Consider the following 14,566-nt stretch of genomic DNA (forward strand, 5'->3'; position numbering starts at 1 on the left):
CCCTCAGACAGGTCCCGCCAGCCCAGTTAGGCTGGCCGTGGGCCTCCCCCCCCGTGGGCCTCCCCCCCCCCGCCAGTCCAGGTAGGCCATCCGCGGGCCTCCTGCCCACCCCCCAGACAGGCCTCCGATCCCCCAGACAGGCCCTGCCCCCCCCCAGGTAGGCCAGCCGCAGGCCTCCCTCCCTCTGAGGCAGGCCCCACCAGCTCAGGTAGGCCTGCTTTTGGCCTCCCACCCCCCAGGAAGGCCCCGCCAGCCCAGGTAGGCTGGCCGCGGCCCTCCCATCCCCCAGCTCGCCTCAGAATCCAGCTGGGGGGGTATGATGGGCCCTACCTGCATCAAGGCTCTCCTGAGGGCTGAAGAATGGTCGGCAGGCAAATGGCCACAGCTGCTCCTCCGCTGATCTTCTCCTGATGGCTGAAGAAGGCTAGTCAGGCAAATGGCTGCTCGGCTGCTGAGGTAAACTGTTCGGATTGGAGTTTTGGCGGGAGTGGGCTCTGTGGACGGGACTCAGGCACACCTTCTGATGGGCAGTTCAGGCAGCCAACTGATTTTGTCAAGCATAGAATGTTGCCATGATGTTTTATATCTTATGTTTTAATGCTGTTATGTTTACTCAATGAAATGTTTAATGAAATGTTGTGACCTGCCCTGAGCATGTTTGTGGGGGAAGGCGGGATATAAATAAAATGAAATAAATAAATAAAATTTAGATATAATTGTGGGAAATGAAAGTGTAATTTTACAAACAAATCCTGAGAATGTAACTCCTGGAAGGGGATGTGAATGTGATATGCATTAATATTCATGTGTGCTTAAAAAATGAAATTGTCTCATCACTTGATATGATTGCAAAAAAAAAAAAAGATTCTGTAATTTCAGCCATTGCATAACAATTTTTTTTGCGTGAAATTGTGATGACGACATGTCAGCTGTCCTGACTAGATCAGCTATCTGAAGTAGAGGTCTCTTATCAAATGAATGCAGTACATATCTGTGAGAGACGTGGTTTTTGTTAGAAAAGCTTCATTGGTCACTGTCACCTCAGCTGGTTTTGTGGATGTGCCTTCAGACAGCACTGTGGATAGGGACATGGCTCAGTGGTAGAGCATCTGCTTTGTATACAGTGGGTCCTAGGTTCAATTCCTGGCATCTCCAGTTTGAGTGATCAGATAGTAGGTAATATGAAAAACCTGAGAGTAGACATTACTGACTTCAGTATACCGGTGGTCTGACTCAGCTTCATGTGTTCATACTGGTCTAAGACAGAAGTCTATTGTATGTGTGTACCAAGCCAGTGATGCACTTGTCTGTCGAATGATGAATACTTATTAGATGAAAGGTTGATCTCCATCTTTCCTTGGAACAGCAGGATGACTTAGGGACTCAGATGTTAACTTTTCAAAATTTATCTTCTTAAAATGCTGTTAGGATCAAAAGAAAAGGGTTTAAATGCAGGAGATGACTCAGTTATTTTAGAAGTCCTTTTGCAAACCTATCTTCTCCAATGAGAATTCTCATCACAGAAAAAGGATGTAGAATTGAGTACTCTGTATTCTTTGTGATAAGGAAGTTTTGTAAGGTGATTTATTCTATGCTTGATTTGTCTGCCCCTCTTCTGAACAGGACACAATAGACCAGTGGTGGCGAACCTATGGCATGGGTGACAGAGGTGGCACTCAGAGCCTTCTCTGTGGACACGCGTGCCATCGCCCCAGCCAGGCCCAGACCATCATTAAAGTGTCGAATTCTCTGCCAAATAATTTTAAGTAAATGAAAGCATTTGGGATTGCTTTCCTTACTTTGTTTGGATCATCTTAAGTTAATGTATGAGTTGTTTTTTCTAAAGTAAAACCTCAGTATTCAGATTAAATTGCCATGTTGGCACTTTGCAATAAATAAGTGGGTTTTGGGTCACAGTTTGGGCACGGTCTCTAAAAGGTTCGCCATCACTGCAATAGACAAGGCCTCCAATGAAAATTTCAGATTGGGGGGGGGACTATAAAGGTAGTGCTCTTCTATTTTTGTCTTGACTCCTCTGGAAACCAGAATTAAAAGGGAACTTGTGGAAAATGGGTATATGCCCTGTAACTGGTCATGCACACTTGGTACCATTAAATAACCCCTTACTGTCTTTTAATAATCCTCTTTTGTAACTTGCCTTCATATATGCCACATTTTTCTGTTGTAATTAAAACGCAACTTGTGTTTTTGTGTTCTCCCTACTTGGGATCTACAATCCCCAGCAAAACACAAGGCTGTGAGGAGCAATTACCTGCTTTGCAGGTGAGCAACAGAAAAGAATTAGGACTCAAGTGTCTTGCCTGGAGACCTCCTTTGGCAAGAGAGTTCCATAAGATCATTTAGTAAGTGAGTGGCAGGTCCAGAAGCTACCCAAAGCCTAGACTCCTGGTTCCTTATTCTTTACAGTCACAACTTATATGTCACTTCAAAGCTAGGTGGAGCAATCTGTTGCATTTAATTTATTTTGTTTTCTTCTCAGGGATCCCATCGGAAAGAAGAGATCTGGTAAGGCAGTTGTTCCTCTTAATAGTTCTGCTTCACTTTTGATAAAATGTCCACACCCAGTGACTAATACAACGTTTGTGGGAATGTGTACTTCTGTAGGCACTGTAGCATTTTCGTATGATGGGAAGAATTCTTTCCCAAGTCACTGACTTGTTTCTACTTCTTAAATGTTGCTCTTCTCCCATACTTTATTTCTGTTTCAGTTTACAGACTGACGAAAGACAGAATATGTGAAAAAGATACTTTTATATATCATTCTGGCATCTGTATGCTGTCTGTGTTGGGTTCTTTGAATTTCCTAGTCTTTGGTCTAGGCTCTTCTGCATGCCTTATCCACTGTTCCTGGATCTCTAGCAGAAGCAATCTGTTTGCAGCTAAGATTGCCATTAACCCAGGCTTGAAGCAGGCCATAGACTATGAAGGCTAGTGAAAGCTGGCATTTGATGTTGTGTGGGAGAACGTGGATGTCAGAAGTGAACTCCTGTTGTTAAAGTGGAGGGAAAAGCAGGCTACAGGATTTACATAAGGGAGAGAGACACTGTGGAAGTGGGATGAGACAAAAATGCCCCTATGATGTTCTCTTTTGTCTTGAGCAACTGTTGTAACCTCAGAATTATTTATTTATATTATGCCCTTCAGTCATAATGTTCTCAAAGTCTTAACTGTTTTTCTCTGTCCATACAATGTATTAGTCGCTACTGCTGAGTGAATACTGTAGTTCTAACCCCGAGAGGTCTTTGATGTCTCAGAAGGCAAGAAGGAGGAGCCCAGGTGCTGGTGCTCTCCTCTGATGTTGGGATGAATGGTGGTATTTCTTAAAAACCAATCAAGTGGGAGTTTGGTGTTGAGTGGATGAAATTAAGCTTTTCTGCCAGGACTCAGAGAAAAGGGTCCTTTTCAGTTGGATGATAAGTGGCAGTTGAGGATTGATACTTGGACCAAAGAGGAGGAGGGGTTGAGGGTCTGAAGAAGAGAGAACTAGATTCCCAGAAAATGTATGAAGTAAATCTGCCACTTAGAGGGTTGCCAACAGGCCTGGAGGGAAAATGTTCTGTCTCTTTAATAGAAGCTTAATGTGTAGAAATGGGGCAGTTGATGCCTTTCATGGCATGGAGGTAAATAAGATTCCACTAACCCTCTGTTAAAGGGACATGGCATTTTTTTCTCCAGGCTTCTGTTGGCCTTAATTGCTTAATGCTTTAATATTTTAAAAAGAAAACCCTAATTTGGTCTTACTCTTAGCATCTATATATTAAATAACTAGTTATTTAAATTTCAAAAACTGTGTGGACATACAGTTTGTACAATATCTGCACCTGGTGCTTTAGTACACTCCCACACAGTCTCTTGAAGGCTGTTAGTTGGGGGGTTTCTTAAGAAAGGAGGAAAAAGTCTCTTACTAAATTAGCAACCTATGTATTAGTAATATAAGCAGGAGTGGAAGCTATAAAATAATTATTTAGGCATAGTGTCAGTAATGGCAGCAAGTATATATTAGGCAAAACTAGCAATCTTGCGAATTTTAAAATCCTAGTGAAATAAGGATATGAAACCAGCTGAACACTGCATGTGGACACACACACAAAAAAGGGTGTTCATCCTTGCTTAACAATGCAGCCATTAGACTCTTCTCTGTGTGACTTTTATTTCATTAATTAGTTTAATTGCATAGCAAAGCAGGCAGATCAAGATATTTCTACCAAGTTCATCCATTAGGTTTTGATCAAAGGAATTTGGCAGCCTTGCAACACTGCTGAAAGCAAGCACGTATATGATTTTTCTTCTCAATCTTGAAATCTTTCTATTTGATTCTGGAATGTAGTGCACTCCAAAGCACATGCAGAACAGAAACCCAATTCATGGTGCAATTACACATTAACTTAGTCCTCCCTGTTCTCTTCAGTTTCCTTACTGGAACAAACAATATGATTCTGAGTGCCACCTGGGTAAAGACATAATAAACCTGAGAAGAAATTTGTTTAGTCTCAGTGAATACTGGATGGATCAGGCCTGCCAAGCACATTCCAGCCCACAAATGCACCAAAGACATGTGATAATAGCAGTATTATCATTGGTGGTGTTCAAGGGTTGACATGTACTAATACTTATTAGTAGTCACGAACATGGTCTCACTTACTATATTTTCCTTCTAAATTACTATTCTTGCCTTGTGGTGATTTCAGATTGTATTGTGGGAAATATAGTACCAGTGCAAGCCTTGTTCTTAGAAGTTGTAGCATGAATAAACAGACATATTTTTCCTGTTGTAATCTGTTTTCCAAAGGGGTCACACACACACACACACACCCATTGCATGACTGTAATGTACAGTTTATTTAGGCTCATAGAAATGGTTTTACTTATTTTGGTCAGTGGTATTCAGGGACCAGTTTTTATAGGTGGTGGAATGTGGGAACTTAAATTTTCCCATGCAACTGAAGGACTACGTTAAAAATATATGAAAGTGTACTATTGGCTGCTTTGTGAATACAAAACATTATCTTGTTCTTATTATTCAAAAGATGCTGCCAGTTGCTTGGTAGTTTCTGAAACAAGACTCTTACATTCTGACCCTAGACTCAATTTATCTATCTTAGATTACATGTGTTGCTGGTTGTATTAATATTAAGATGAATAAGAATACATCATCAGCGTTCATGACATGTAATTTCCTCTAGTTTCAGTAATAATTACAGCCAAATAAAATTGCAACAAACTGAGGACACCATTTATTTTAGCCTGGGCAAAGTGCCCAAGCATGATGTGGGGATTGCTTCAGGCATGTTTTTCCTCTTGGTGCGCATACATTCAGCACACTTGGATGTGATGAAGAGGTTTGTGTGTGTCTTCCATGTCCTCATCCAGCACTCCATTAAGTCTGGGGCACACCATCCTGATCCCTTAACGCTTTGGCTCTCCTCCCCCGCTTTCCAGGCTGTGAGCAACCAAAAAGATGGGGTGCCGAGGATGCATGTAGGGGTGCCTAAACCCTCTTGCAGGGAAATGCAAGCCCTCCTTTCTATCCCCTGGATACTAACTGCCACCAGTCAAACTAACTGCCCCCATTTTGCCCTCCCAGTGGTCTGACTTACTGAAAGTAGGATTTGAGTGTGGATATGCATATGGAATAATTATTCTTCCTCCACCTAGCCCTAGATAATCCCTGTAGTTCAGCCAAGTGTTTGGTATCTCTGTGTGAATGAGAGGCCAGGCACCTGGGTAAGAGTTTAACAGCAGTATGACATCTACAGCCTGAGAGCACAGAAGCATGGAAAATATATCAGAACATAGTATAGGTGTTACCAAAAAAAACCTCCTAGAAAATAAAACGCAAAAGGAACACTGTTAAGTTATGCTGTTCACTGTTCTTCCTTGGCATTTCTTTCAGAGAAATGTACAGAAGACAGAAGGAACACTAAACAAAATATGGTTTGGAGCTAGGGTTGCCAGGTTCTACCTTTTGGTATCTCTGGGAGGGCCTTCCTGGAGGGGTGGGGATGTTACATGACGTCCCTGATGCAATGATGTCACCCAGAAGTGACGTCATCTTGTCAGTGATGCTATGTGGTAATGCTCTGGTTTGAGGGCAAAACTCTATGGTTTGAGGGCAAACTTACTGTAGAGTTTTGCCCTCGAACCAGAGTGTCCCCTGCAATGTTGCCGACATGATGTTGTCATTTTCGGGTGATGTAATCATGACAGGGACGTAGCTGTTTGGGGGTGGGGTTTCCCCTGCTCACCGGCTGTCTAGCAGTGGGCAGAAGCCCTGAAAACTGGGGGAAATCCCGCCCGGACCTGGGGACTGGCAACCATATTTTGGGCATTGGTGCAGGCTTCCCTCTGTTCCTTACCTTCCCCTGTTTTTGTCATGTTCCCACTGAGTGTGCTGAACATTTCACTCCTTCCTTCCAGATGTGAAGGAGTCTGTGGGACCATTCTTGTATTGGGGAGCTGAACTACCCACTCCCTGCCAAGCTGGCATTTAACCAAGAAAGCTGTTCTGACTTCCTTGGAGGAATGGTGGGATAAAACTGAAAGAAATAATCTTATTGGATGCCATGAAACCTGTAAACTTTATTTGCAACCTTCAGCATAGAAATATTAAGTATCCCAAAGAATGTTACCAGCAGTATGATGGAGGTGGCCATCTTCTGTGGCTTACTTCTCACACCTAGTACTGGGAAGTGGTGTGGCCTCTGAATGGTCAGGTTCTAGTTAACTGCCACAGCTGCCTTCAGCCTTACCTTCCATCATCCTGAAGAACTAAAATGGTACATTTTTCTTTGGTCAATTCCGTACCTTTCACCTCTTCATTTTACATGCTTGCACCTCCTCATTGTCTTTCTTTATAATTTTTTGTTCCTCCATTAGGATTTATCCAGAGAACGGTTTCTTTCCTTCTGAGAGGTAGTAACATAAGAACATAAGAGACGCCAATGTTGAATCAGGCCAAAGGCCCATCCAGTCTAACACTCTGTGTCACACAGTGGCCAGAAATACCAGTGCCATCAGGAGGTCCACCAGTGGGGCCAGGACATTAGAAGCCCTCCCACTGTTGACCCCCAAGCACCAAAAAGACAGAGCATCACTTGCCCCAGAGCCCCTACCTATACCTTGTGGCTAATAGCTACTGATGGACCTCTGCTCCATATGCTTATCTAATTCCCTTTTGAAGCCATCCATGCTTGTAGCCGCCGCCACCTCCTGTGGCAGTGAATTCCATGTGTTAATCACTCTTTGGGTGAAGAAGGACTTCCTTTTATCCGTTCTAACCCAACCGCTCAGCAATTTCATGGAGTGCCCACAAGTTCTTGTATTGTGAGAAAGGGAGAAAAGTACCTCTTTCTCTACCTGCTCTATCCCATGCATAATCTTATAAACCTCAATCATGTCTCTCCTCAGTCGTCATTTCTCCAAGCTAAAGAGCCCTAAGCGCTTTAACCTTTCCTCATAGGGAAAGTGTTCCAACCCTTTTATCACTCGAGTTGCCCTTTTCTGCACTTTTCCCAAAGCTATAATATCCTTTTTAAGGTGTGGTGACCAGAACTGCACACAGTATTCCAAATGAGGTCGCACCATTGATTTATATAGGGGCATTATGATATTGGCTGATCTGTTTTCAATACCCTTCCTAATAATCCCCAGCATAGCATTGGCCTTCTTTATTGCAGTCACACACTGTCTCGACATTTTCAGTGAGTTATCCACTACAACTCCAAGATCTCTCTCTTGATCAGTCTCTGCCAGTTCAGACCCCATCAACGTGTATTTATAGTTAGGATTTTTGGCTCCAATGTGCATCACCTTGCACTTGGCCACATTGAACCCCATTTGCCATGTTGACGCCCACTCGCCCAAAATTGACAGATCCCTTTGGAGTGCCTCACAATCCTCACTGGTTTTCACCACCCTGAACAACTTCGTATCATCCGCAAATTTAGCCACTTCACTGCTTACTCCCATCTCCAAATCATTAATGAACAAGTTAAAAAGCAGTGGACCAAGTACTGATCCCTGCGGTACCCCACTGCTTACCACCCTCCACTGAGAAAATTGCCCACCTACACTCACTCTCTGTTTTCTATGAACTAGCCAGTTTTTGATCCATAAAAGGACTTCTCCTTCTATCCCATAATTTTTGAGCTTACTTAGGAGCCTTTGATGAGGAACTTTATCAAAAGCTTTCTGGAAGTCAAGGTAAATAATATCTATTGGATCCCCCTTGTCCACATGTTTGTTCACCCCCTCAAAGAACACTAACAGGTTAGTGAGACAAGATCTTCCCTTACAGAAACCGTGCTGAGTCTGCCTCAATAGGTTTTGTTCATCTATGTGCCTACTAATTCTTTCCTTAATAATGGTTTCCACCAATTTACCCGGTATCGACGTCAGACTGACAGGCCTGTAATTTCCCGGATCTCCTCTGGAACCCTTTTTAAAGATGGGAGTGACATTAGCTACCTTCCAATCCTCAGGAATGGAGGCAGATTTTAAGGAAAGATTACATATCTTTGTCAGGAGATCTACAAGTTCACATTTGAGTTCTTTCAGAACTCTCGGATGTATGCCATCTGGGCCTGGTGATTTATCAGTTTTTAAGTTGTCTATCAGTTTTAGGACCTCCTCTCTCGTCACCTCAATCTGACTCAGGTCTTCCAACACCCCTCCTGAAATCAGTGGTTCTGGAGTGGGCAAGCACTTCTCATCTTCCACAGTGAAGACGGAGGCAAAAAATGCATTTAGCTTCTCAGCCATTTCCCTATCATCCTTCAATACTCCTTTTACCCCTTGGTCGTCCAAGGGCCCCACTGCCTCCCTGGCTGGTTTCCTGTTTCTAATGTATTTGAAGAAAGTTTTATTGTTGGTTTTTACGTTTTTTGCTATATGCTCCTCATATTCCCTTTTTGCCTGCCTGACCTCAGACTTGCATTTTATTTGCCATAGCCTGTGTTCCGTTTTATCAGCCTCACTGTGACTAGCTTTCCACTGCTTAAAGGAATTCTTTTTACTTTTTACAGCCTCCATTACTCTGTTTGTTAACCATGCAGGCTTTTTCCTATACCTGTTTGTGCCTTTCCTAACCTGCGGAATATATATTTTTTGAGCTTCTAGGATCGTAGTTTTAAATAGATCCCAAGCTTCCCCAATTGTTTTGACCCTTTCTACTTTTCCTTTCAGTTTCCTCCCCACGTGTCCCCTCATATCAGAGAAATTACCCCTTTTAAAGTTAAAAATGGTTGTGTGAGTCTTTTTGGCCAATTCTCTATTTGTACAAATGATGAACTCAACAACATTATGATCACTGTTTCCAAGCGGTGCAATCACTTTTACATCTCTCACCAGGTCTTGAGTGTTACTTAGGACCAAATCAAGGATCGCCTCTCCCCTGGTAGGTTCCGTGACCATCTGCTCCATAGCACAGTCATTTAGAGTGTCTAGAAACTCAATCTCTTTTTCCCGACTAGAACACATATTGACCCAATCAATGTGTGGGTAGTTAAAATCACCTATTATTACACAGTGTTTTTGTCTAGTTGCTATCTTTAAGGCATTCATCATTTTATAATCCTCCTCTATCTTTTGATCTGGTGGGCGATAACAAACTCCCAGTGTTAAGTTTCCTTTTGGCCCCCCTATTTCAACCCATAGAACTTCCAGAAGCGAATCCAATTCACTTAGCCTCTCAATCTTTCTAGACTTTATACCCTCTCTGACATACAGAGCTACCCCACCTCCAACCCTTCCCCCCCTATCCTTCCGATATAATATATAACCGGGAATCACTGTGTCCCACTGATTTTCCTCATCCCACCAAGTTTCAGAAATACCCACAATGTCTATTTTTCCCTCCGACACCAAGCACTCCAACTCCCCGATTTTACCTCGGACACTTCTAGCATTTGTATAGAAACAGCTGTAATTTCCCTTACAAGTTAAGCCTGCATCCTTCCTCTTGCTATCTCGAGTCGTTGTCCGGCAGTCCATGTCACCAGCCATGGCCTCTGTGGACAATTTCAATCCACCTCCCTGTAGAAAAGCAACCGGTACCCCCTCACCTCTCTCAGATGAGCCAACCCGAACCAGAGACTTTTCATCTCCTGTCGGCTTTCCCCCAATATTCAGTTTAAAAGCTGCTCTGCCACCTTTTTGATTTTAAGTGCCAGCAGCCTGGTTCCTTCTCGGGACAAGTGGAGACCGTCTCGCCTGTACAGCTCCCTCTTGTTCCAAAAAGTATCCCAGTGCCTAACAAACCTGAACCCTTCCCCCCTACACCATCGTCTCATCCACGCATTGAGACTCCTGATCTCTGCCTGTCTCTCCGGCCCTGCGCGTGGAACAGGTAACACTTCTGAGAAGGCTACCTTGGAGGTCCTGGACCTAAGTTTCCTGCCCAGCAGCCTAAATTTCTCCTCCAGGACCTCACGACTGCATTTCCCCACATCGTTGGTGCCGACATGCACCACGACCACTGGCTCCTCCCCAGCACTATCTACCAGCCTATCTAAAACACGCGTAATGTCCGCTACCTTCGCACCAGGCAGGCAAGTCACCATACGGTCAGTACGCGGGTTCGCCACCCAGCTGTCTACCTGCCTAAGGATCGAATCACCCACTACCAAGAGCCCCCCTCCCACCCTGCTCAGGGATGGTTCCTTGGTGCAAAAGGAGAGCCGCTCACCAGCTGGGGAAGAGGTCCCTTCTGAGGGCACATTCCCCTTATCCTCAGCATGGTGCCCTGTTTCCCCTAGACCCTCATGCTCCCTGACAGCAGCGGGGCTGCCAGATCCAGAGTGGGACGAAGCTAACAAGTCCCCGAGAGTCTTTTCTGTGTGCCTAGCTGACTGTCTCTGCTTCTCCAGGTCAGCCACCTTGGCCTCAAGGGAGCACACACGTTCCCTGAGAACCAGGAGCTCCTTGCACCGAGGACACACCCAAGACTTCTGCCCAGTGGGCAGATAGTCATACATGTGACACTCCGTGCAAAACACTGGATAGCCCCCAACCCCCTGCTGGCATTCTGGCTTCATAATTCTTTTAAAATAAATAAATATAATCCCCCTTTTAAACCCTTGGTATTTATGTGGGTTTTGTTATCAAGTCAAATTATTTTACGGGAAAGACAAAGAGCCTAGGGCCTTGTCTTTCTGGCTCTTTTTGGGCTTCTTACAGCGCCCCTAGTCTAAGAGTCCCTAGGCTAAGAGCCACAGGCAAAGAGCCCTTTAGCTCACCCTTCGGCTCGTGCCAGAGGCTCGTGCCTCTGCCAAGGTGCTTCCTTAAATAGAGGCCTCCCCCAGCAGAGGTCAGGCAGCAGCTATTCAAATTCAAATTCACCCAGGCACTCAATCACAGGCAAAACAATGCCCCTTCCACTTCCTCTCAATTACAGGCAATCCCAGTCAAACAATGCCCGTTCCTCTCCCACACTCAATCAGCCAGGACTCTGCAAGAACTCTAAGTGCTTCCACACACTGCTAAACACAGTTTTCCCACAAAATATCCTTAGCTGAATTCTCTCAGCTGAAAGCAAGTAAAAGAAACCCACTCACCTCTCTCACAGCTCTCTCTCCTGCTCCTGCTCAGAGCTCAGCTGGTCTCCTCTGCCTCTGGCAAGGTGCTTCCTTAAATAGAGGCCTCCCCCAGCAGAGGTCAGGCAGCAGCTATTCAAATTCAAATTCACCCAGGCACTCAATCACAGGCAAATATTGTCTTCGCATAATATAGAAATTCTGGAACCTGTAGCAAATTTTTTTTATGAGGTAACTAGGAGGAGAGGCTCATGTTAAGGCAATTCGGAATGTGATACCCCTCCAGCCTATCTTGAGGCTCTGCTGCATGTGTATTTGATATTTTATGCCAATAAAGGTATTGTATTTGTAACACAGACACTGTTAAGAATGGCGGCAGCCCATTAAGCATTCGTATGCACCCCCCCGGCATGGGCCGATTAGCCACTCTCCCGCGCTTGGGACCAGCTAGAAATCCGTTAGGTGGCGAAAGCTGGGAAACTGTAGTCTCTCACGGTACATAGGAGACTTCCAGACAATACAACTTCCAACGTCAGCTCCTCCTGCACATCTGTAGAGATAAGCGTTGCGGCACAGGGAAAACAGCAGAGACAGGAATGCAATAGCAATTTCCAAGACACAGAATGAACTCCCCAACCCCCATGGCAGCATAGCTGACATACTGCCCTCTTGAAAATCAGATTCTCCCGCCTATTCCGGGAGGTCTCCCGGTCAGTCCGGGAGATCTCCCGGTTTGTCCAGAAAATCCTGATGGAACTGCCACAACAGTTCAGGGGCCCGAATATCCCCTACTTCCACCCATTCGAGGTGCTGGGGTCCGAAATCCACCCATTCCACCAGATACAGCAACTTTCCCCGTTTAATCTTAGAGTCCAGTATCCGTGATATTTCGTAATGCTCCTCACCCTCAGTCATGATAGGAGGGAGTACCGGTTTCACAAGACGCCAGGGACAGGAACCCGTATCCCTCTTCAGGAGGCTGAAATGAAATACAGAATGCAATTTTCTCAAATTTTTCGGCAAGTCCACCTCAACTGCAACATCGTTGATGACTCTTTTAACTTTAAAAGGCCCAATGTATTTCCAGCCCAACTTACGACTAGGTCGCAGCATGTTGATATTTTTGGTACAAACATATACCGAATCCCTAACCCTCCACCCTTCTCTTATCAGCCTGCGTTTTATATGCTTCTTTGGCAGCATTCAAAGTCTTACACAGTAGTGGCCAAGAGTCCCACAATTGTTTACACCATTGAGCAGCGTCCCCCACCCCCATGGCCGTGTCTCCTTCCAGGAATGGGACAGGCGGGCTGTCATAACCATACAGCGCCTTAAATGGGGACATCCCCGTTGAAGAATGGCAAGTATTATTATAGCAGAATTCAGCCAGGGGCAACAAGTCATGCCAATTGTCTTGTTGGTAGTTGGCAAAACAACACAAATATTGTTCCAAGGTTTGATTTACTCGTTCCGTTTGACTGTCAGTCTCTGGATGGTAAGCGCTACTGAGTCCACGTTCGACACCCATTAGTTTCATCAGCTCACCCCAAAACCGGGAAACAAATTGGGTTCCCCTGTCGGATACCACTTTAGTGGGTAACATATGTAGTCTCACCACGTGCAGGAGGAATGCTTTAGCAAGCGCTTTGGCCGTAGGTAAGGAAGTGAACGGGACGAAGTGTGCTTGTTTGGAAAAGAGATCTACAACCACCCAAATTACAGTCATAGATTTGCTGGGTGGTAAGTCAGTTATAAAATCCATCGAAATGACTTCCCAGGGTCAACTTGGGGTCGGAAGGGGTTGCAGTAGGCCCGGGGGCTTCCCTGGCTGGGGTTTACTCATGGCGCAAACTTGGCATGATTGAACAAACGAAGATAGGTCCTTGCGCATATGAGGCCACCAAAACTGCCTTTGGAGCAGTTGCAAGGATTTAAGAAACCCCGAATGTCCCGATAGTTTGGAGCCATGCACTGCCTGCAACACCTCCCCCCTGAGGGAGAGGGGAACGAACATCTTATGGCCCCAGTACCAACAGCCATTTTCTCTTAGTTCAAAGTCCCCCTCCACTTCCATAACGGCTTTATCCTCCTCCGTAGGCGAGTCAGGAGGCCATGAGGGTAGAGAAGTCAGGTTGACGTGGGCTTGGCTGCGAGTTGTCACTGCCCCGCCCAGGTGGGAGGGGGTGAACACCAAATCGAGAATCACCTCCCTTTGGCTGTCGTGTTGGGGGAGGCGTGAGAGCACGTCAGTCAATGAATTTGCCGAGCCAGGGAAATGGTGAAGGGTGAACTGGAACTTAGAGAAGAAGTCCGCCCACCTAAGCTGTTTAGCATTCAGGCAACTTGGCGTTTTGAGAGTCTCTACATTCTTGTGGTCTGTCCATACCTCAAATGGGATCCTAGCCCCCTCCAGCCAATGTCTCCAGGTAGAAAGCACCAGTTTTATTGCCCCAGCTTCCTTTTTCTATAAAGGCCAATTTCTCTCAGTGTCGTTAAATGTTTTAGACATGTACGCTAACAGATGCAACAGCCCATCCTCCCCCTCCTGTAGGATGCCCCCCCATTGCTATGTCATAAGCGTCAGTTTGCACAATAAACTTTTTTAATTCATCAGGATGGGCTAGAACCAGCTCCGAGGTGAACAGGGCCTTCAACCACATGAATGCTTCCTGACACTCTGCAGTCCATGGAAGCGTAGCGCCAGGCCGGGTAGCCTCCGGACCCTTTCCCTTTGTTTTTAAGAGGTCTGTGAGGGGGAGGCTGACTTGAGCAAAGTTGGGCAAAAATGAACGATAAAAGTTTGCAAAACCGAGGAAGGATTGTAATTGTCGTCTGGTCCGGGGCGCTTCCCACCCCAATACATCTCGGTCCTTCCCCGGGTCCATTTCCAGTCCCTGGTTGGAAATGCAGTAGCCCAAAAAGTCAATGTGTGTCTTGTGGAATTCACACTTGGACAGTTTTGCAAACAGTTTGTGCTTGTGCAACGTACTCAGCACCTCCCTCACTAATTTCAC

The 14,566-nt window shown here is 45.3% G+C and overlaps 1 protein-coding gene across 1 annotated transcript in view; it reads left to right on the top strand.

The window, feature by feature from the left end:
- Nucleotides 1-13,834, top strand: part of LOC107112721 (SH3 and PX domain-containing protein 2B-like) — a 297,243-nt gene extending 283,409 nt beyond the window's left edge. Inside the window, exons 6-7 of the mRNA XM_015413908.1 lie at nt 2,501-2,526; nt 13,650-13,834. Coding sequence (XP_015269394.1) covers nt 2,501-2,526; nt 13,650-13,834 — 211 coding nt within the window. The remainder of the gene's footprint in view (nt 1-2,500; nt 2,527-13,649) is intronic.
- The last annotated feature ends 732 nt before the right edge of the window (nt 13,835-14,566 follow it).

The sequence above is a fragment of the Gekko japonicus genome, unplaced genomic scaffold, assembly GCF_001447785.1.
Source record: "Gekko japonicus isolate JY-2015 unplaced genomic scaffold, Gekko_japonicus_V1.1 scaffold1605, whole genome shotgun sequence".
Lineage (NCBI taxonomy): Eukaryota > Metazoa > Chordata > Lepidosauria > Squamata > Gekkonidae > Gekko > Gekko japonicus.